General features: G+C 42.4%; 1 protein-coding gene across 3 annotated transcripts in view; it reads left to right on the plus strand.

Moving 5' to 3' along the window:
* The first annotated feature begins 2,735 nt into the window (after positions 1–2,735).
* NPRL3 (NPR3 like, GATOR1 complex subunit) overlaps positions 2,736–23,681 on the plus strand; it is a 49,207-nt gene continuing 28,261 nt past the window's right edge. Inside the window, exons 1-7 of one of the 3 annotated variants that reach the window (XM_027468771.3) lie at positions 2,736–2,934; positions 5,427–5,496; positions 10,759–10,797; positions 14,477–14,606; positions 18,281–18,355; positions 21,468–21,621; positions 22,433–22,514. In XM_027468771.3, coding sequence (XP_027324572.1) covers positions 2,817–2,934; positions 5,427–5,496; positions 10,759–10,797; positions 14,477–14,606; positions 18,281–18,355; positions 21,468–21,621; positions 22,433–22,514 — 668 coding nt within the window. In that variant the 5' untranslated portion in view covers positions 2,736–2,816. The remainder of the gene's footprint in view (positions 2,935–5,426; positions 5,497–10,758; positions 10,798–14,476; positions 14,607–18,280; positions 18,356–21,467; positions 21,622–22,432; positions 22,515–23,681) is intronic. The other 2 variants (XM_027468772.3, XM_027468773.3) reach the window with 2 other exon arrangements.

Consider the following 23,681-nt stretch of genomic DNA (forward strand, 5'->3'; position numbering starts at 1 on the left):
CTTTGCAGATTTCCCACAGGAAAATTACTATGATAATAATGCTGCTGTTGTTTGTCTCCTCCCAAAAGTGTTGCCTCTTACATTGCCCACTGCATGGCAATGCTCCAAGTTCTGCTCTGTGAGAGTGCTTGCGAGAAGCCACTGTGACTCAGATATAGCCAGGCAGAGGCCAACAATACTCCTTCCTATTTTGTTGCCAACTGTTTAACCTGAATATCAGTCCTCCATGACTGGAGGATTAAGGCCTGTGTAGGTACAAGGATCAAAGCAATGCCTGCACTGGAGGCTTGTTGGTTTATATGTATAAATTTTCACAGAATTTGAATTCATTTTCCAAGAGTTGCTCTTGCATTATCATAAAAGCCAGAGCAGCCAACAGGTGACAGTGGTTTGCCAGAAGGACCTAACCACTTGCCTACAATCAGGGTTGTGCTGGGGACAGCTTCAGGAACTCTTTAGAAACATGTTTGGTGGGAGAAGTATGATTTACAGCCATATGTGGCAATGTGACAGGAAGAGCGATGGGCTCTGCCCTTGCATGGGCTTCTCAGCCAAGTTCTTCCATTCCACTGTTTCAGCTACCCACAGGACACAGAGGCGTGGAGGTCCTGGCCTACGCGATGCAATGAGCTGGACAACACAGCTGCTGTTATTCCTCCGGTCACAGGGTTCATAATGAAGCCATGTCCTCTGGCAATGTGCATCAGACATGCCGTCCTCTCTTTCTGCTGCTTCTCATAATTATGTTTCTTAAATCTGTAGCAGAATGTGCGCCCTGGTGCAGATGATGAATCTTTGTCATGAATCTGTGAAATGTCACCAAAGCCCTGGAAAAGAGCAGCGAGGCTGGGCTGGCACACACTGTCATCCTTCACAGCAGCTTGGCCTCAGGGCTGCCTGCCCTCCCACATCCTGCTCCCACAAGAACAAACAGAACAGGCAGCAAGCAGGAAAAGTGTTTTTTAATATTAACATAAGTCTTTTTTAATCCTTCTTGAAAAGCAGGCTGTCAGATTTTCTCATTATAAAAGCTGTAAGTCAGCAATAGACCTGTTTGCTCATTATAAATAAAGTGGGATTATAATTTCCATGAGCCCTGACTGTAAATCCAGTGACTAATTGAATTTGTGCACCTCTGTGAGATCATGGATAACTGTCCCCATGAGCCCATATTCTGCACAGGGCCTGCCTCCCTCTCAGGGGGAATTTCAGTGCATAACGAACGGTGGCACATATAGCTGCTCTGACAAATGTGGAGTGTATTAAGTTTTGGGAATCTTAAAAGTAGAATCTAAATCTTGCCTTTATTCTTTAATTTCCTTCTAGCACTCAAAGAGCATGCAATATTCTAAAGCTTTGCTTTAACTAAGCTCACCTACAAGAGCTGGAAATGACAAATATGTCTGTAATTTATAATATAAGAAAGTAAAATTATGCCTTGAAGCAGGGAAATTTTAACATAGCTGCCCAGCCCTGGTGCATGAGGAATGCTCTGCTGTGATAATGTGACTGCTCTTTAATCACTCTTAAACAACTCTCTCGCCTCAATGACACCTTCTCTTGCTTCAGTTGTTATCACCTGCCTTGCAGAGAATGACAGTGCTGATTAAGCCCTTTGCTGCATGTGCTCATCTCCCTTTCACTCTTTCAACCACCCATCTTTCTGCCTGATGTCCCAGGGAAGAATCTTGCAGAGAAAACTCCAGAGTTTTCCTCAGATTATTCAAATATCTAAATATTGCAATCCAATACAGAAGAATTTACATGCAAAACCCAGGACATCCTCTGTCATAATTGTTGATAGTTTTCTGATCTGATTAGAACACAAAATAAGACAAATGCACCAAAACAGCTGCTGGGCAAATAACGTTACAATTAGTAAACTAGAGGCATTAAATCTATAAATTTACAGGAATGAGAAGACAAATTGCATCAGCAGTGCACACTGTGCTGCAAAGTGCCCTGAAATCATACAAAGAGCATAGAAAATGTGTATTTCCATGAGCACAGAGGAGAGAGGACTGATTTCCAATGCGTGCCTCCTGTGGAGACCCTTCAGTGTGTGAGCTGTGAGCAGGGACAGGTTCTTCAGTTACAGGCACTTGCTGATGGCAGTGCCACTGACCACCAGCTTTTAGTGAAGTTCTAGAGCTGTAATAACAAAATGACTAAAAATGACTGAAAGAGATCATGGGGCATGAAAGTAGTGAACGGGTCTGCAGGCATATGGGAAGAGGTGGGAATAAACCTTCCCACAGATAGCCAGATGCAGTGTAGGGTTTTGCAAATAATGGCAATCACTGGGCCGAGATTCCCACAGCCGGTGTGAGGCTGCCAGGACAGGTGCCCCAGCCAGGAGCTGGTGTCAGGGTGGGCTGGGTGCTGTCACTGCCCTGCGGCACCACAGCCACCGGCTGGGGCCCAAAGCGCTGGGGGAAGAGCGCTGAGCTGGAACAAAGCCGTGGTGCCAGGCTGAACTAGGGGCACCGTCCCTAGGGATGTGAGAGACTGAAACGGAATGGATACAGCCAGAGCTGGCTGAAGGATTGAAACGGAACGGGTACACCGGGTGCTGGCTGCACTGAGGGCACTGCCTCAAGCGTGAGGTGCTGGGCTGTGCTGGGGGCACGGCTGTGACCGGTGGCGGTGCCGACTCGCGCCGTGCCGGGCTGCCGAGCTCCGCCGGCCCCGCACCGGGGCAGCTCCGCCCCAGCGAGGGCTCCAAGGGCCGGGGAAAGCAGCGGCGGCCTCGGAAGCGGAAACCAGCCGAGCCGTGCCGCCTTCCTGCGGGCCTGGCCGTGCCGAGCCGTGCCGGCATGGGCGAGAGCACCAGCCCCATCAGCGTCATCCTGGTGAGCTCGGGCAGCCGCGGCAACAAGCTGCTGTTCCGCTTCCCCTTCCAGCGCGGCGCCGAGCACCCCGCTGCCCAGGCCAGTAAGTGTGTGCAGCCGCTGGGGTCCGCCCCGAGCCGTGCCGAGCTGTCCGCCGGTGCTCCTGCACCTGAGCCCCTCGCCCAGCTCACAGCCCTCTGCGTGTCCTGGTGTGCCCCCCCCGCACGCCCCTGTGGTGTCACCGTGCCCTCATCCCCACAGTGGTTGGTGTGTGGCACCCCGGAGGCAGCCTCCCCCTTCTGAGGCTCATTTCGTGGTTGGTGTCCCCTTCACACACACACAGCTCCCCGTGCCTTGCCCTGCCTGGCACGGCGCGCACATCTTCGTGGCTCAGAGCAGGGCTACAAAGTTGGTGGAGGGCCTGGGACACAAGTCCTGTGAGGAGCCGCTGAGGGAGCTGGGGGTGTTTAGTCTGGAGATGAGGCACAGGGGACACCTTATTGCTCCCTGGAAAGAAGTTCTGTGATTCTATTCTGTTCTTTGTGGGGCAGCCATCTGTAGGCGTGCACACCTTGGCATGGGGTGCTCACACCTCAGTGGCCGGGCTGTCCCCAGGCTGCTGCCACAGGGCACGGTGCCGAGCAGGGGCTGCCTGCAGGTGCCCAGGCTGACATCTCTGAGGAAGGTGAATTTGAACCATGGTAGGGACTGGCATTACTCGTGAGGCAGTGTTGTGTTGGTGTTTTGTTGGTGTTGGATCAGCTGGAGCACTGGGGGTTTTTGGAACTGTGGAGGATGGAGGAGACAGAGGAAGGAAGTGGAAGGGGGAAAGATACTGATCTAGGAGAAGGAATTCAGAAGAGACAAAGTGAGCTTTAACCAATAATGGGTAGAAACTAAGGAGCTTCAGAGAATCATAGAATCATTAAGGTTGGAAAAGGCCTCCAAGGTCATCTGGTCCAACTGTTCCCCTGCCACCACTGTCACCCACTAACCCACGTCCCCAAGCACCACATCCAACCTTTCCTTGAACACCCCCAGGGACGGTGACACCACCACCTCCCTGGGCCACCCATCCCACTGTCTGACTGCTCTTCTGAGAAGAAATGTCTCCTCATTTCCAACCTGAACCTCCCCTGACACAACTTGAGGCCGTTTCCTCTTGTCCCTTCAGTCCATTGTGTTGAATAATCAGGTGGAGGAGGTTTCATTTATACAGGAAAACAGGACCTTTCGGGTCTCAGCTGGTTGCTGTGGAGGCAGTTTCACTTGTACCTCTTTCTCCATCGTTTCCAGCCCCAGCAGGTATCTGGGATGCACTCAGACCTGCCTTCAGCAGGAGTCAGCCTGGAGCCTGGAGTAGGATAACTGTGCGTGTGCCTCTAAATGAGAATCATTGTGGCCATTGGTACTTGCCAGCGGGAAGAGGTGGAGGCTCTGCAGGGTGACAGGCTCCCCAGGGCAGTGCTCATGGCACTGAGCCTGTTGGAGTTCGGGAAGCGTTTGGAAAATGCCCAGACACGTGGTTTGTTTTTTTGGTTGTCCTGTGAGAAGCCATGAGTTGGATTTGATCTTTGTGGGTCCCTTCCAACTTGGTATATTCTGTAAATTCTATAAATTCTGTGTAGTCTTCTCTTGTGTCTGCAATGGCTGATGTGAAGCCATGCTTGTGCTGGCCCTGTGCAGCCAGCATGGCTGGTTCTGGCCTGCACTTTGAGGTGCAGCTTTGAGAGGCCTTAGCATGGCTAATGCCTCAAGATCACAGCGTCATTACTTGCAGATCTAAGCCATTTCCAGGCAATGTAATTGCAGGTAAGTTTGAAATGATTTTTGATTTCAGTGTGAGTTTGGTGCCTAAGAACATTTGATGATTTGGGCCTCATTAAGAACATACCAAACTGAACATGAGGGTCACCTGGTAGGTGAGTATTTTGGTACACAACCTGAAGTTGTTCTACATGAATCTTTGCCAGCTGCCATATATCTTGGGAGATTTGACACCCCTTTTTAGGTTGTGAGTAATTTTTTACTAGGCAAAAGTAATTTTTGAATCCCTCTCTGTTTTTTATAAGAAAAATCAGAATATATGTATATACATATGTATATATATATTTGCTGTCAGTTTCCCTCCTGTTTCTCTCCTGCTTTTTGTTTGCAAATGCTTTTGATATCTGTCATTGCAGAGGGGGCTTCTGGAGCATTATCATTCTGCTGAAACCTGAGTAATAATAAGGGAAATTAATTGGCCAGATTTTTATTTTTCACTCTCTTGAATTGCAAACTGTTACCTGGTACTTAAGAGAAGAGTTATTTCTCTGTATGTTTTGCTTTCTTCTCTGTATTCCCTGAAAATTTAAGCTTCTCCTATTTTTTAATGTGTTTATGAGTAAAAATAGAAAAATAATAATAATAAAAAAAACCCTAACATACCAAGATCTGGTATTTCCACTTAAAAAGGAAAGGATTCTTACTTTTAATGTTACTTTTTTGGAGCTTGATTATAGATGATTTTTAAAAGGGCACGGACAAGTATTCTTTAATGCACACTTTAAGGAGGTTGTTCCTTGAAAAAAATGTCTTTATTCTTTGCTTTAGATAAACCAAGGAGTCGATATGCTGTGAATAGCTCTGGTGACACCTCAGAGGATCAAGATGGGGACTCCAGGTAGGGAGAAAACATTTCAATTTGTCTGAGCTTGAAACAGGAGGAGATGGCCTCTCTTTCTCTTGCCTGCTAGTTCAGCAGGCAAATTCTCTTACAGTGTATAGAAGACCTGCAAAGAGATGCTTCAATGCCAGGTTATGAGCAAATCAGTGCTTGGTAATGAGGAATGTCTCATGAGTGAATGCTAGTGAGTCTGTTGTTTTCTGGGCAGGGTATTGGTGAGATGTTTTGTGCTTGTTAGAAAGGCAGTGTTACTCTTTCAAAGCTAGGAGTATTAATCCTTTGGCAAAATTCCACTTTACCTGCATATGTCTAACTGGATATATTATATAGTTGCCTCAGATTCTTCCTTAGCTCATATAATTGTCATACAGAATTGCTCTACACTAATGAGTAACTAATATTGTTTCTCCAGACATAGCTGCTTGTGTATCCATGGAGTGAAATAGTAGCTCAAAAGGATACTGAGACTTAGAGATAGTTTTTCAATTAAAGGAAATCAGTGGGTCATTGCACTGAAAAAACGCACTGAAAATAATGTATGTTGTTCAGCATGCATATACGTAGAAATGGACCCTCTAATTAGTTTTTGGAGAAAATCTGTAATTAGCCGCATTGTTCTAAATTTATCTCTATCAGGTATGAGACAAATTTGGGCCATCGTTCAGTTCCAGATCTTTTTTGAGATGTGTCTTTTAATTTCAGATATTAACAATGGTATAGTTGGTGCTGTTCTCTAATACAAGAATGAAAAAAAAGTTGTCATCACTTGTCCTCAAAAAAAGAAATGAATATCCCAAACTTGCAAAGTTTAATCTTGTTCTTACATTTGACTCAGAATAGTTTCACTGAAATTAAAACCACCCATGACAGGAAACTTCATCAAGTTTGTATGTTTTTCCAGGACTGGGACCTTATGAAAACAGATGTAACACATCTTGTTTAGGGTCATTTGTATGTATTGCATCTTTTCGAAACCTTTAAATAGTTCTACCATGTCTCCATGGGACGCAGTGTGCTATGAGCCACAACTCCAGTGGGACCACACCATGTCTTTAAGTCTGATATTTGTTGAATGACATTTCAGACTGTCCTGTGGACAGCATGTCCTAACATGCATGTTAGGAGGGCTCTGTGCATGTTTGTTGGTTATCTCAGGGATTTTGTTGGTAGCTGTTCAAAAACCCTGTCTCCAGTATTTCCCTAGATAGATTTAAGGCAATATTGGAAGTGAGCCAGCTTCTTTTTGATACCTCTTCTTGTTGCCTCTTCCACTTTGGCAGGTTGGATAAAACATAATGCAGAGCTGTGCTCGCTGGATGTTGTCTGTGGTGCTGAATTAGAGTGATGCAATATTGGCTACTACTGTGGTAGAAGAAGAGCTTTTATCACTTCAAATTACAGTCAGATGAGAAAAGTGCTCTTAATTTAGTATTCTGAAACTGTTTATAAGTGGATTGAATGTGCTGGCATGTAACCTAAATTAAACAAAGAGTTAAATGATTTTATTATAGTGGAGTCCAGAAATTAGTGGTTGAAGGCTAATGCTCAAGTCTGTTGGGTCAAGTATTTGTTATTAAGCTTTTAGTGTTTAAAAGAATTTAGGGAACTGACTTCCCTAAGCTCAAAGTATCAGCCTATTGGCAGTCCATCAAGTGGGTCTGGACAGTTCTGAAGTGCTGAGTGAGAGAATATTAAGACAGAAATCCCACTCTGTAGTGATGGTCTTCAGAGAAAAATTTCTATTTGTACAGCCTTACATAGCAGTACATAGAAATCCATGCTGTACTGTCTGTAGCTGATGGTTGTCAAGTTTACTGGAGTTCATAGCCTTATAGTTACATCCATGTAGTTGAGGTGCCAGCCAACACAGGTCTATTAGCAGGAGGGCCCTTATTACTATCCCCTATGGATCTGCCAATCGCTGCTATTCAGGTAAAAGGGGAGTGGGGGAAGTGGAGCACCCGTATTGCTCTGCCAGATCTTGAGGCCCAGCACACTGCTTGTGCTGCTTCCACAGGTATACATCGACATTCAGAAATGCAGTGTTTTTCAAAATTGGGTTTCTTTCAGTTTGGTTTACGGAAAAGCCTTTCCTGAATACCAGTGTAATTAGTGTTGTAAATCCATTGAAAAAGCTGCCTTTCACACTAAGACAGAAGAGAAGCTTTCAGATTCATTTAATGCAGCCATACAACTGATGCAGCAGCTAAATATCCTTCTCTTCAGCGATAGCAACTAGTAAAAGAAATCACTAAAGCTCTCATATGTAGGTAGAAACCATATGCAAGTCTTGGGTACACAAGCCCATCTTCCAGCACAAAGCAAAAAGCGATTTTCAAAGCTGTGTACAACAGGTGGCTCAGAGTTTTGATCTTTATCCGTATTAGGAGTAACAAGAGTTGGTGCCTGTGGAGCATAAGAGATTATCAGGGGAGAGTGGTGGCTGAGAAGTGCAAAAGGTCTTGGACAGAGCGAGGTGCGTATGATTTATGACCTGTGTAGACTAGGGAAGGAAAGAGCTTAAATATCGTTTACTGTAAAACCAGTATTGTTGCTGAGCCCGTGGGATTATTCCTCAGCAGTGTTCTGATTCTTGCTCCTGAGCTCCAGTTTGGAATGCTTTTTATGTTTCTACTGAGGGCTGGAGAGACCAGGAGTGGAGTGACTGGATTTGTGAGAGCCATCCCTGTTTCTCGAGTGGCAGCTTTGTCCCTGTAGGTTTGTTCTTGGGTGGTGCAGTGGTGTAGCAATTCTCTTCCCGCAATGCTCGGTTTAGTAGTCCACGGAGTGAGAGGGTTTGTCAGCATGAAGTCCTGTCCGTGTTTTGGTGGTGTTTTCTTATTGGAGTTGTCCCAGATGAAAGTAATTTATGAAGTGGCTTTGTGTTATTTTTGGAAGGCTTCCTCAAGGAAGTGTTGGCAAAAAGATTCCTTTAAATCACCACATATCAGTAATCTCTCCAGATGTTTTTGGCAGCACAAACTGGGGCTTTGGAGAGGGCAGCCTGCTAGGTTGAGTGGTTTGATAACATTTTATGTTCGTTAACAAAGGTTATTTCAGATCTCTCTTGCTGCTACAATAGTTCTCATGAGGGTTGGATGCATCTTCTTTTATAGTGGATGACTGTCCATGATAGTAATTACTGATAATCTAGGATGAAATGTATCCTAGATAAGGTTCAGTATTACTTTTTTGCTAAGCTGTTGGAACCCAGATTGATTACTTTTGAGTGTACCTCTCATGGAGCAGTTAAGGTATATGTATTTCTTTATGGCTTCAGAAAATTAGATCAGTTCAGGTGCCTTAACTCTCCATTTCCATATTTGTATGCATAATTTGTTTTCTTGTGACCTTCAGACATGAGTTTCCTGGTCTTCATTATACTTTGTTTTTTTAAAGAAAAGTGCAGCCTATTCATGACAGTCCTGCCTCCGGGTTACTGGTGTGTATCAGCTGTGTTGATTTCTCTTCAGTGGAGCTGTGTGTTTGGATCTTTAGAATACAGATCTTTTCTTATCCTAAAGGCAAGTCAAGCATCAAAAGTGTTCAAGGTGTGTTGATGATGGCCAGGCAACAGAGAGGTATTGTTAAGATTCTGTCACTGTCAAAGCAAATCACCTGTCAAGTGTCTCTCTTTACTGGCTTCTTCTCAGTCTTACATCATCTGCTCTCATAAAAAACATGCTTCATTTTTTGAGTGCTATATCAATAATATATACCCTTCACAACTTATGGAGATGCCCACCATCCTGGAAAAAGGTAAGGCAGTAAAGACATGTAGCAACTCTTGAAGTCTGAAGATGATGCTTTGTTAAATTTCTTTGAAGTGCATTTTGTAGTTTTCTTTGGAGGGGAGATACTCAGCAAAAATTCTAATGAAGATGCACACAGAGGAACATATGTTACACCAGACTTTATATTTTTTAGTAGTGTAACCAACTAACTGAGGGAGATGTAGTAAGCTTGACAGCATTGATGTCATTAATTGGCTACATGCTTTTTGCTAAAAAACAAAACAAAAAAACAACCATCAAGTTACTGAAAAACAAGGACTCAAATGCCCCTTTCTATCAAACAGTAATTCTCCTGTGGTAATGTTTCTGTCTCCTCTGTCCCTCTTTCACTGGACCTCAGTATTCTCCCTTGTTATTTGTTCTGAAAGGCTTCCTTTCTGTAAGCCTGTGCTTTTCTGTTCACCCATCCATCCGTTTAAACATCCTTTCTGTAATATCACCCCTGTTGTATATTGTTTGTCCTTTGGGTTTGTTCTACCTTTTCAACATGACTTGTGGAAATCTGCAGTCTTTGGGATTAAATAATTGTTGGAGGTTTTCATTTTGTCTCATTTCTACAGTGGACAGTATGAAGCTTTTATCAGATTAATTTTTCATTACAGATTCATTTTTCCAAAGTCCTTTCTCCCTTGTTATTTGGAAAAAACAAAAACAAAACAAAACCCAACCACCAAGCAGTTGATAGAATTAAAATAGGTATTTATTTCCCTGATACAAAAGTGAGTGCAGCTGCTAATAGAGCCTTGCTCTGCACACCGTTCAGGTTCTTTGCCTTGAAAACTTTTTCTGCCTACTCTTCCTAAGTTACCTTCATGCTTGTGCTGTGATTCTGGACAGACCTATTGTTTAGATCCCTGTGGGAGAGCAGCAGCAGCTGTTTGTGCAAAGCCCTTTAAAAATAATGCTGGCTGTGTGTGGAACAGTGTTTGCCATCCTCTTTTTCTAAGTCTTGTGGGTATGGAAGCACTAACACCAGTGGTGAAGAGCTCTGAGTCAGCTGGGGCTGCGTGGGATGTTCCTTTGGCGAAACCTCTACTGACAGTCTAGAAAACAAAGTGACGTTTATAATCTGCTCTAAATCAGACTACAACATCTTCTGTGTTTTTGTTTGTTTGTTTTTGTTGGTTTGTTTCTTGTAAGGTAAGCGTCAATTTAAAAATGCAGTGTAAATGCAATTCCATAAATGCAGCACATTGTGGGAGGACGTTACAACAGACAGTGTTAGTGAGCGGACTAAAATGCCTTCAATTTCAGTCTGCAGTATGTCCCAGGAATTCACCTACCATTAATTTTGAGTCTTCTCAATACTTGTCATTCCTGTACAGAAGTTTAACTCTTAATAGATCATCGTAGTATTTAATGTTATCTTATCTCTTTTTTTTTTTTTTTTTTGGTGTGTACTTGCCTCGTTTATTTTCTTTTGTTATGTTTTTGTCTTGTGTTTATGGCCATGTTCCCATTTCAGAGACCAATGTCCTCTAACTGATGAGCAATTGGTTTCAGGGTAAGACCAAATGTTCTTAATAATCACCTCTGTCTAGAATGGCTTTCTTTTCTCACTATCCTTTTAATTGTGCTTTGTTCTTGGTTTCTACTTCACACCGAATGATGACATAATTATACGCTAAATCACAATGTCTGTAGGAAATGTATCGCTAAGGTTTTATGCTAGGATAATTACAAAGGTCCTACTAACATCGCTGTGCTTTCTGTAGGGTACCCAGAATGGGTGTCATACTGTCCCTCTGTGAATTGAGGAAAGTTGTGACCCTCCAAGAATAAAACAAAGTATAGCCTTAACATTGTAGTTATTCTGACAAGGAGCCCTAAAACAAATTGCTTTCTGACAAGCAATGAGTTAAAAGTACCGACCAGTAAGTAAGCTTTTCAATCTCACAGTAATTACAGAGAGCTCTTTAGAGACCAGGTTTTGAGCGGATGCTCCGGTTGCTTGCTCTTGTTGCCCCACAAAGCTAAGCTGGGTGACTGCATTATACCCCTTCTTGAATGTGTGGAGGGAAAAGTGCTTATCTCTGCCAGGAGCCCCAGAAGTATTAAGCCTCACCTCTAGTACCCATATAACAAAGATGATCACCCAGATAGTCATCTCCCTTTCTAAACCACTTCAAAGACAAATTCCTTAGAAATAACTTACTTTGACTTCCTGTGAACCTTAAAGTTATTTTCCATCCTTGGGAAAAAAATATGGTTTTGTTTGATATTCTTGATATCCCTCCTCTTCTGTATGCTAAAGCAAAAGCAATTGTATTTTCAGCTATGTCAGTTCCAGAGGAGGTGCTGGTGACAGCAGTCAGTCTGCACTAGTGTGTTTTGTATCATACTGCTGGATTGTCTGCTGCTGCCACAATGTCAAGCTCACCATAGGATATTTTGGGCAAATCAAAGCTTTTGTTTTTTTTTTTGTATTTAGTTTCCAGCTGCTGAATTCTTTAGTAAAGGGAAAGTTTGCTTCCCTCTGTAAATCACAGAGCTCGGACTAATCCCATGAAATAAAAAGGAACTGTTACTGCCCAATTGTGAAACCTAATCTGCTTCTAACAAACTCTTGGGCTCTGATAAGTCAGTGTTTTTAAGTCATCTTAGTATGCTACAGAGATTAGAAAACCAGTTTTAAAATATCTAAACTAAAATGTTGCTGTTTAAGATGAAATGATGAACTGAAATGAAGGGAATGACATATCAGTTGTCCCTCAGTTTCCCTCTTGTCCAGAGGCCTAAGAAATGTATAAAAAATGTGGAATGTTTTCGGGGGGATTTGGAACAAACAACCAAACCAATGCTTCTAGGCTGTCAGACCAGGAGATGAGTCTGGAGTCCAGGTCTCTCTGGAGAGCCTGTGGTGATACCAGGTGCCTGTACCCGTCAGGTAGACCCCCTGCAACACACCAGAGGGTTATATATCCTGAGCATGTCAGCTGGCTGCAGTTGCAGTGCTCTCTCAGAAAGAGAGGTCTCGGCTAGCAAGAAGGTGGGGAGATGTTACAAAATTAACCTTTTAATCTTCTGCTCCCCACAGAGCCAAATACGAGGTAATGCAGAGATGGGTGTCAGTGTTGTGAGCTATCCTGGGGCACTGCTGAACTGTTACATTCAGCACCACAGCTGTGTGTGAAAAGATCTTGTGGTGGAATTCCGTGTAAAAGTGAAATCTTAACAGAGGTGTAAGTCGTCATTAATGAAGTTTGGTTTTCCAGCTCTCAAGGCATCCTTTGCCAAGGCTGGGGGAGGGAAGAACTCATTTTTTACAAGCAAGCAGGCACTTCCTAGTTTACCCTGTTTCTACCTCTGCTTACCAGAGCATGTGCTCATTTTTGATTCATTGTTCTTAGAGTTTTCCTGGCTCTGTGACCAGGCTAGTATCTAACACAGCTGGGCATGGCAGAAACAGGAGGGAAAGCTCACTGCTATCGCGGTGACTTTTTCCTATTTTGGATGTGATCTTCAGGAGCTGTCACGTGAAGTCCAGCTGGAGGAAGCTTTACCTTTTCCTTATGAAATCCATGTGTTGTGCAGCCCAGTCCAGCACAGTGGCTGGGGAGCACGGGTTCAGTGGCCCCAGGAGTCTCTGGCTAGTCTGCCCATCTCTCTGCTAGCCCTCAGCTGTGTTCAGCATCCTGTGTGAGCAGAGCAGCCAGGGATTTGGAAGTTTGTACAGAGCTGCTCCTTCCATCAGCCAAACATAAGCAGGATGGTGAGGATGACCTTTTTGTACAAGCATCAGAGGCTTTGGCAGTTTGGAAAGCCCCTGTATCATCCTGCATCTTCAGTATACATAGGTCTAATAACAGAAATAGCCCCTGGGTCATATGCAGATAGATATAGATGAAAAACCTGGCTGTGTGTTTGTCTTAGTTTCTGTGGTACTCCATAACTCACTCAGAGTGAACCAGGAGCGTGGTACATTAAGTCCTTCCCTGGGCACTGAGGGCTCGCTTGTGGCCAAGAGATAAGGTGAGTGCAGAACACACCCATGTCTGCCCTTTTCTCTGAGTGATACTGTGTTATCCGGGAAACCTGCGTGGTGGAGGGGGATGGTCTGACAGGGACACACATCCATGAATGCAAATAAAGAAATTGGATTAAACATTGCCATTATTTAAAAAACAGTCTCATCGAAAGCTGGCTTGAAATCCATTTGGTTAAATGAGGGTCTTAGAGAAATCAGATCAGGAAAGAACATTGCTAATATCAAACCTTGTACTACTGCTGTCATGAAACAACAAGAAGTTCCCTCCAGCAGCTAACTGAGGTCCCCTTTGCTATGGATTTGAGCTTCACTGTCTCAGGGGACACCCTGAGGAACATGAGTATTTTTAAAGAGAAGGCCAATGTTGTAAGGTCATCAGAAGTGGTTGCAGAATTCTTCCCTTGTCACACTGGAATTCTTACCCAATTTGGAGCTGTGGCTGTATTTTACTTGGCAGACTCCTTGTAGGTACTTGCTGTCCTGTCTCGTGCTTGCAGTCTTCCCACCACAAATCCAGAGCAGTCCCCAGTACCAATAAAATGTGGTCAGCACTGAGGAGAGCCCATTGTCATGAATTTCTCTTGGTTTAGTTTATCAGATGAGACCAGGTGATGCCAAGCAATTTTCAGCAGGGTGCTGCTGGTCCTTTGACCGCAGGTTGAGAGCTGTTAAGTGAGTAACTTTGAGTCTCACTGACTAGATTTGGAAAAGGAGGGACAAATGTAGAATATATTTTTCTTTTAATTGACTCAAGCTCTGTCTTGCCTTCCCCTTTGCCGCAATGGGTGGCTTAAAGATCTTTGTTGTGCTTGAGTGACAGGCTGTCTTGATATGTAGTTGCTTAGTAAGTTCATTAATCTGCAGCTAAATCCAGGCAATGGCTAACTCAGGCTGTTTTTGTATTTAAACAAACTGCATCTAATATTACCAATTTATTTTGCTGTGCATGTACTGAAATAAGCATGACACCACAGTCTTTGTCTTGAACGCTTCCTGTTTTATAATTGTGATGATCTGACAGATGTAATTAAGGGATTCTTAATTTTCTATAATTGGGGGTATTCCAGGTACAGCAATTTATACACAATTTACAACTTAAAAAAATTTTCACAAGTTAAATACATCTGTATTTGGAGGAACATTCTGGGGGTATGCTTTTTGAAAATTGTAATAACTTTTGTTTCTGCTCTTCAAGGTTTTCAGATGTCATCCTGGCAACGATTTTGGCTACAAAGTCAGATATGTGTGGCAAAAAATTTGAACTGAAGATTGATAATGTTCGCTTTGTTGGCCACCCTACATTGCTTCAGCATGCCCTTGGGCAGGTATGGTAAGAGGTCTGCTTGGGGGGCATGCTTTCTTTTCAAACTCCATGGCTTAGTTAGGAAACTTAGAATTTAGAATGGATAGGTTTGCTTTTGATCCTATTTCTTCCTGATTTCTGATTCTTGTGGATGCTCAAAGCTGCCTTTCTGTATTTCCAGATAACTACAGTGAGTAGCAAACTAAGGGATCTCTGTCAGTGACTCACAGAAACCCCAGTCTGGTCACATTAGAAAAGGAGCTTGGGTAAACAGAAGTTTGCTAAGTGGTCCAGCTCAAAAGCTGTTTCTCACCATGTTAGTTGTTGCAACTTAGCTTTTCATCACCTCCAATTAGTATGGCAGTAAAAAACAAAACAAAAACCAAACAACCAAAAAAAAACAAACAAACCCAAACCCTAACAAATGTTAAAAAGAGGTCTAAAATTTTCTTATGGAGAAAGTTGGACTGCTGTTTGTATTCAGACCTTGGTTTATGGTCTGTGTTTTAGCTGATTGGAGTAAAAGCAGTTGTCACCCAGGTATGGAAAAGGCCCTGCTTAAATCTAAGAAAGAATTTGCATGGTTCTGCATGCAAAATATTCCCTTTCCCATTCCTTTTCCTGACAGACTGTAAAAATGAACCAGGCTTTGGTAATTTCTAAATCCAACACTAATCTGTATCACTGAACTGCTTTCATCTCCTTTTTTGTCAAATTTGCTAAGTCGTTCATTTTTCCAGGCAAAAATCTGCTTGCCAATTCTGTCATCCTTTCTATCTATAATTAGAGGTGCAAACAGATTGTTGGCAACTGCTGCTTGGTATTTAGAAGACCAGACTGCTTTAGGACTGCTTTTATCCAAGTAAGAAGCTGGCTTCAAGCATCAGAAGGTGCCAGTGTTCCACTTCTGAAACTCACATAAGAGTACAAGAAATGTGACTGAGCATCACCAAGACTCAGTTCTCAAATGTTTGAGCTGTTTTGGAAAACAGAATACAAGTTCCCCCAGGCTGTGCAAGTACTTCAGCAAATGCAGCCTGCTGTGTTCAGAACAGCTGTTGCCCACTACCCTAGAACACTAAAAGTTCCTGGTGCTGGTGGGAGTGAGGTCAGGCGCCAGGAAGCTTAAGCAGTGTTTTGCAAGGTGGTTCTTGTTTTGCCGTTCATGTTTCTAGCTCTGACACTTAGAGCAAATAGAACGGTGGCCACGAGACAAGAAGGTGTTGCCTTGTTTTGTTTTTATAGAGACTGTTACAGCCCACCTCAGTAATGTGTGGCAGTTGACTCTGAAATGATGGAGGAAAGGGCTAAGGAAGGGAGAGAATGAGGGGATGCTCCGGACCAGCTGCTCCTGACAAATGGGCAAGCTGGGGTGCTGCTAGCAGGGTCTGTCACCAGTCTCACAGAAGACAAGCAATGAACTGGGCCCAGGGTCTACCCGGGGAGCTCAGCCAGGAGCAAAAGGTGATGGAGCCACAGGTAGGGCTAGAGGACAAGGCTGCTGTGTACATAGTGCAGTCCATCCAGGAGACACACTACCTACAGTGTAAGTCTGAGGCCAATCCAGGAGACAGGGCTGGAGACCCCCAGAGTCAGGGACCAAAGGCCCCATACTGAGCTTAAATGGGGCTCCTGGGTCATGCACGGGCAGGTGTGGGGACCAAGTGGTGCCAGCCAAGGCCATTAAGAGTGTTTGGTGCCCTTAGGGCCCTGACAACAGAGGTCTGTTCTCCCACAGTACCAGCTTCATTTATTTTGCCAATCTTGTCCAAAAGGCATAACTTCGTAATTGTGGTGTAGTGAGTCTAAACTAAGTTGCAAAATTGTATTTGCATTTGTTTACCACACATTATACATTTTCTCTGCTTGTAGTCACTTTTATCCTAATTGCATGAAAAACCTCTTCATTTTCAATTTGTCTAAATAAAATTACATCTGTGTAAATAAACAACATTATAGAGTGCTGTAAATGCCTTTTTGTTACTTCTAGTAGAATCTTTTTCTTGGCTGTGTCTTATCACCCCAGGAGGCACCCAGAACTTTCTAGTTTTCAGAATCTTCTGGATGTGGCAGCCCTTTCTACTAGTTCGTTTGGGTCTAAATCTGGGACCCTTAGGCAGTTAGTAAGAAGCTAGATTATTTCATGCCTGTCCCATGGAGCAAAAGCAATGACTGAAGTAACCTGACAGTCTCTGGTTTGGATTTCTTTGGAGTTCATGCTGCAATAAGTTACTTCACAGGACAACTCAGCAAATTCTTCTTCAAATGAGATTGAAGAATTACAAGAGCACCAACATTTAATCGTGTGCCAGACTGTCTTTTATGTAATGATATTCCGAATTCTTAAATTCTTTCATCATTTTCTTTTCCGGCTTAGGTCTTTTTTTCCACTCAAGAGGGGATATGAAAACTAGCTGTATTCCAGCTGATGTTAGTGGTTGATTTTAAGGGAAGAATAGGATCAGTCCCTGCACTTAATGCTTTTAAGTCTTTATTGAAGTTCACAGGACATCTTGGAACCCGTATCTCCAAAAGAACAAATAAGCACAGTAAATTGTTTTTGCCATACCCCTTGTCACTGCCTTTTTGATAGAACTTCACTTAACAATTTAGAAAAATAAAGGTATGTGTTACTACTTCTAGTTTTTCTGATTTTTAAGTGAAAGCATTCAGGAGTTCACCAGTGAGCAGTTTGTTGCTGATGCTTAGTACTTGTCAGAAAGGCTGGAAGCAGCTTTGCTGTTGCTAGCTTCTTTGTGTTTGCCCTGCCTCTGATACTGCATTAACTTTATGCCCCTTCATTGTGTAGAGGCAGAATATTAGGCTAGATGATTGTTCAGGTGGTTTATCCTTCAGGTTGGACTGAGTGTTCAGCAGGGAGCTTCGGGGAAGGCAGGGGTGTCCTCTGGATTGTGTGCTCCATCTTGTGGTGATGCATAGTTGATTCAGAGATGTTAGTACTGGATTTGCAAATACAACTTGCTTGTCTTCGCTTCCTCTGTGCCTCCCCACAAGAAAGCCTGTACATGTGCTAAAGATTATGACACTAGGAAGCCTTCTGTTGCAGAAAGAACATTTTTTGGGGGGAGGGGGGGGAAGGGAAGGCGTGCGTGATGGAGAATGCATTTGAAGTCCTGCAGGAATGTAAACCAAACCTTTTATCTTAGTATTGTGCAAGTGCGTGAGATTGAATATGGGCACTTCTCAAGCACAGTTTTTCTGATAAAAACAACAGCTTGCAACATGATGCAGTCCAAATGGGGATTTTAGGAAAAAGGAGAATATGTGTGGCATGGGGTGAGAAATCTGTAGTGTTTTCTATGGTTAACAATACATAACAATTGTGCTAAGAAAAAATTATATCTAGGGCCCCTAATGGTGCTAGAATGCATTAGTAAAGACATCTACTAATGCCGCTGTCTTAACCAATACACATTTCTATGATCCTTACCAAAATGTTTTGGTTTATGTTTTACCGGCTTCTCAGAAAGTGTAAAATAACTGTAATACTTTAATAAGAAAATAATCATACAATTTTATTTTTTACAAGTCAAATTTTGATGGTAGAATTTGATTTGTCTGCTCTCATCTCTCAGCAAACTGTTATTTGACTGAGTTTTCTTTTTTTTTTTTCCTCCCTTGATTACTTGTTCCAGAGGACAGTAGCATATGGGATTTCTTTTAAATATTTTTTAGGTATCCAAAACTGATCCCTCGCCAAAGAGAGAGATGCCCACTATGATTCTCTTCAATGTGGTGTTTGCCCTAAGGGTAAGTAAGGACTGCCTTCTAGTCATCTGGTAATGGAATGTCCTTCAGATGTGTAACAGAATGCAGTAGGTTCATCTTGCCATAATCTCTTGTAAAACATTCAGTGCCCAATTTCACTGGGAGATTTTCATTTGAAACAACAAAACAAAGTAGAACATGACACTGAGAAGTTAGTAAGATTTCCAGCCCAGCATTACGTAGCCTCAAGCACAGTTGTTCTGTTCAGGATACATCTTAGAGCTTTTTTGTTCTGTTTTTTAAAAACCCAGACTATAAAGGCACGCAAGAAATCTCTTTGAAAAATAGATATGAACCCTGTTACAAATCTTGCATGCGTCTTGTCTGTTGTTAATGACGAGCTGCTGACCTGCTGTGATGTTTCTAATCATGCAATTGAAGCTTGTCCAAGTTAGCTATGTGGAAAAGCAGCCTGTGTCTTACTGTCCTGTATGCCAGATGCCATCCTCTGCTCTACTTCTGCCTGGGGTAGGTCCAAATCCATACAGCACATTGCTGAGCCCTTGTAGCTCCATGCAACTCTGTTCTGCGCCAGAGGCAGAGGCAGCAGCAAGCATGGACAGTGACGTGTTTGGACAGACTTACAAGTTAGGGCCCTGCCATGACTTTGGTTAACCCAAGCTCGTTCAGTGCAAAGCCATGAAGAAATCTGCTCTGTGCTCTCTAGAGCCATTACATTTTCCAGTAAGGTTTGCAAGCTTGGATCCAGACCTGGATGGGTGCCGGGTCTGTGTGTTAGCACAGTGCTGTAGTTTCTTGGAAGACATATCAGAACCAAAGGATAGAGTTTAGGCTCATGTTTAGAAAGGAATGGCATTTGTGTGATTTTTCCTCTCATCTCATAGCATTTTTCTGAGTGGGAACCATGTTCCTGGTATCATGGGCTTGCAGTTTCATCCAAGATTGGTCTGTGGATGAAGGTGCTCTCAATTTAATGTCTGAAGAGTTTTTTTGGCTGTCCTTCTGTATTTGGACAAAACCTATCATTTTTTCACTTTTTTTTTTTTTTTTTTGAACCCTGATGCTCTTTTTGAAATGATACTTCAGAACAGCACTATTTAGAGCCCTTAATCATGCTTCGTGATACAGAGCCATGTGCTTCTGCTCATTACCTGCAGGCCTCTTTACAATTAGTTGGATAGTGTTTGAAAGCTGCCTCTTTTTAGCCATGAGGCTGTTGTAAAAGAAGGAGCATGCCAGGGAGCAACTGGCTGTATGTAGCATTCTGAATGAGAAGCAGGAACATGTGAGGAATAAATACACTTTGATGTTAAACAAAAATCTGGAGCAAATATGTATGTTTTCCTTGGAGTTTCTTTTTAAGTCTACTCTGTTGATGAGATGTTGGTATCAGTGTTAAGGGATCCTGGTTTCGCTAATTTCATAGTATAAAACCCTAGAAATTTCATTATGTTCAAGCATTATTTGATTTCTGAGCTCTGGCTTTCTCTTCACAGCCCACAGGTTACGTCTGTGGAGCTATCATATTATTTTTGTGGCACATATGCATGTGAAGCAACATGCTGAAAATGAAGGATGGCATTGGAATAGCTGTCCTGCTGGAGATGGCTGATTTTTGCTTGACTAGGACTTTGGATAACATGTCATGATTTTAAAGCCTCCAGTTCCTTGACTGTGAAGTGACTTTTTTTTTCCCTTTTAGCACCGGTACTTTATACATGGCCATAGTCCAAGTGGCTTTTCTTCAGTGGAAATGCAAGGTTTCACAAGAGACAATTATCCCAATCTGAATCAAGCAAGATATCGTTCATTGAGTTCTGCTGGGAAGCCAGTGTTGCTGTGCTTTGGGACATTCTTAGGTTAGGAAGTGCCAAATTTGCAATACAGAAGTTGATTTTAAATTTCATGCATTAAGAGCTGTTAGCTTCAAAAGTTTTGATCTTTTAGTAACACATACATTCCTCTTGTCTGCATTTCTTTAGAATCTGTTTTCTAGTGGTTCTCCTAGGAAAACTCACTTTTTTGCATTTTGGCACTGTGAGGATACTGATGTACTATGTGCTTAATATAGCATTTAATTGTATTTGCCAAATGAGACACTCTTACTTCATAGAGAGCTGTCAAGTTTTTGGAAAGTGCTATGTGTAAAGCAAGTGAATTTTTTTTTCCTAGCAGAGTCTAGTGCACTGCAAAGTGTGGGTGGAGGTATTCTGTGATAAAGATGAGCCCATCTGCAGCGGGCAGACAGAGCAGGCAGTCCCAAACACTGTAATCAGCACTGATCCTGCTGTGTTTAAGCTCAGGGTTACCAACGTGTCGTGACTCAGCAAGAAGAGTGGAATTTGAAAATGTTGACTCATGGTTTGCTAGTTTACATGCCAAGTTATCACTTGCTAGAACTGTAAATTCCTTTAAAAGTCTTAACAAACATGAAGCAGCTGCTTACTGTGCACTTTCTGACTAGAGCTGCTGAGTCCCCCCTTATCAGCTGTACTTACGTGATAGATTTTTCTAGCACTTTCGCTCCGGGACTTGCACAAATGCAAGTGTTTGTAATAAGCCATATTTGTGAAATGCTTTGGAATGTATGTCCAGATTCATTTTGCTTTTGTATCAACGTGTTGATCATTTGTTGGTACTATTTACATACTGACAAGACAAATGCTAGTTGTATAGGACAAACTTCAGTACAACCAACATGGTGAGAGTGGGCTATGTTAAAGGCACTGCAGTCCTTATACTCCCAGTGAATTTAACCTGAACATTGTGATGCACTTCCTTTTCAGATAACTTGATATCTTCTTTTCTGGCTATGTGAAATTGAGTTCTTTGGTCTCTTTGCTAGCAAAAGGCCTAGTAAGAGCTGGAAAAAAAAAACAGATACGAGTATCATACTCCAGGTGCTGTGTTAATTTGATGTTCATGAACAAGTCTATAAGTCCTTCACTTTCCTCTTCCTTAACTTTCTCTGGGAGCTTTGTTACTGTCAGAGAAAACTCCATTCTTCAGCCAGTTGCCAGAGAGACCGGTATCTGCTGAAAATAATTGCTTTGATTACTTATCCATCACTCTAGTTCCAAAAATGTGACTGTGGCTGAATGACCAGACAGTTTCCCTTCTGTCTTGCCTGTAGGCCAATGCAGATCCATCAGTGATAAACTGCTTACACAACCTTTCCCGTCGAATCGCCATCGTCTTGCAGCATGAGGAGCGCCGCTGCCAGTACCTGACCAGGGAGGCCAAGCTGATCTTAGCTATTCAGGATGAAGTGTCTGCCATGTCAGAAAGTAAGTGTTGAGCTTAGCTTTGTGTACAACTGTATTTGTGCAGGAGCACTTTTTCAGAGAAGTTTTAATTGTGCCTTTTTCTTTTGTGGCTGGGATCAGTATGAACAAGTTTTGGTGCTCTTCAGCATTCTTACAGCTTTTGACTGCATTTTTCCTCATCCAAGAAAACTATCCCTGTGCAGAGATGTCAGCTTTAGAAGTGAAGTAATTTGGTTGCTTTCCTTGCTAGCTTGGTTCAGAACAATCATTGGAGAGGGTGTACTAAACCATCATGTTTGGATCTGCCTGTCAGGATGATATGGAAGAACTCATATGTAGCTACTTAACGTAGAGCAAGTTTCCTATGCTCTAACACTATGTTTAGTTACTAGACTTCTTGTGTGGAAATTTTACTTTTACATGTAGTTTTCATGGCCAACAGATTTTTATGCACAGCATTTTTGTAGACCATGCTTTATAGCAACTTATTAAAATAATATGCACCATCTAAGGTGAACTCTTGCTGACACATCATCTTGCTTCAAGTATTGAAAATAAAACCTAGTATGTATAAAAACAAAAACACTTAAAATGATCACGTCAAGTTCACAGGTAATGTGTTTAACTAAGCTGAGGATCAGAAGTTGGCATTAATTCATTGTTATTATCTTAATGGTTGACTTGGATTATCATAAAAGCTTTGAAATATAAATGTAGATTAAAAAGATATGGATTCTGTGCCTAAGGTACTGCCTTTGCCTAGAGGGGGAAAAGGAAATTCTCTCTGCTTTGAAATTATTTGTTTGCTTCCTTGTTTTGAAATTTTCCATAGCCACAGAAGGGCCACAGTCACCTTTTCATCATATCCTGCCCAAGTGCAAATTGGCCAGAGATCTCAAAGAGACTTATGACAGGTAAGCAGGATTTCCTTCATAGCTTATAGTATGTTGCTTGTCACTGAAACCTCTTGGCCCTGTTCCTTAGGAGGTTATCTATGTCTTTATGCTGCTGACTCATTGAGATTTGGGTTTAGACGAGGTGGAGGCTAGGTGTCAGGTAAAATGTTTGCAGAATTGCTATCCTAATCATCACCTTGGTCTCCCTTTGGATATATTATGTTTCTTAAAAGTCGGTGATCTGTTGCAGCTTCAATAATTATTTTCCTCTTTGGCACAAAGGCACATAAGGATAAACGAATTGTAAAACTGAAAAATCTGAATATAAAAATATGAATATTTTGTCTCTGTAGTAGTGCTATAAACCTGCAGGTAAGAGAAAAATGCTGCATATAGCACTGATGGCCACGTTAGATACTGCCTTGGCTTCATTTGGTTACACTGTGCATGTCTAGACAGTGAATTTGGATTAGGTGGTGAGACTTTCAGCAGAATGGAAAGTGTAACATGCTGTTTCTTGACTGGATTAAAGGTTCTGGTGAGGATTTCAAAGAAGCATTGAGCTAGTGTTGAATTTCAGCAGGAGTTGGGCACGCAGCTTCTCCAGCATACTGCTTCAACCGTATGTCGGTGCTGACTCGTCATGCAGAGCAGACACCTTCATTCAGGATATACACTTGGCAGGAGAAAGACAGAAGACAGAAAGGTTTGGTGGGGTGAAAGATGAGCCCCTTGATTAGTGTGTTTGTCTGGACTTAGGAAAACTACTGTTGAGTTCCTTCGTTGACTGTCAGGCACAGTGTATGATCTTAGACCAACTCTTTAGTTTCCCTAGGTCACAATTTCCCTTGTTCAAAGGGAACAATCACAAAGACCTGGAAGGCAAGGCACTGAAAACCTAAATAAATTAATGATTGCAGACAAGTTATAAAACTTCTAATAAGCTGTTTTTACTGCGTTCAAGAGGTGTGAATTTCAGCCTGTTCGGAACAAGTGTTGCATATTGTTCAATAAGATTCTCATGAATTGTATGCTAAATTTTAAAATAAGGCTTTTTTTTTTTATTCATAGCCTGTAATTCTCATATCAAATTTTTCACTTGCTTTTTACGTTTCTCTGTTCCTCTCAGGGTATGAATTCATGACAGGGCAGATACTGATCTTGTTTCCAAACATTTTAGTGACA

This window comes from Anas platyrhynchos, chromosome 15 (assembly GCF_047663525.1).
Source record: "Anas platyrhynchos isolate ZD024472 breed Pekin duck chromosome 15, IASCAAS_PekinDuck_T2T, whole genome shotgun sequence".
NCBI classification, from domain to species: Eukaryota; Metazoa; Chordata; class Aves; order Anseriformes; family Anatidae; genus Anas; species Anas platyrhynchos.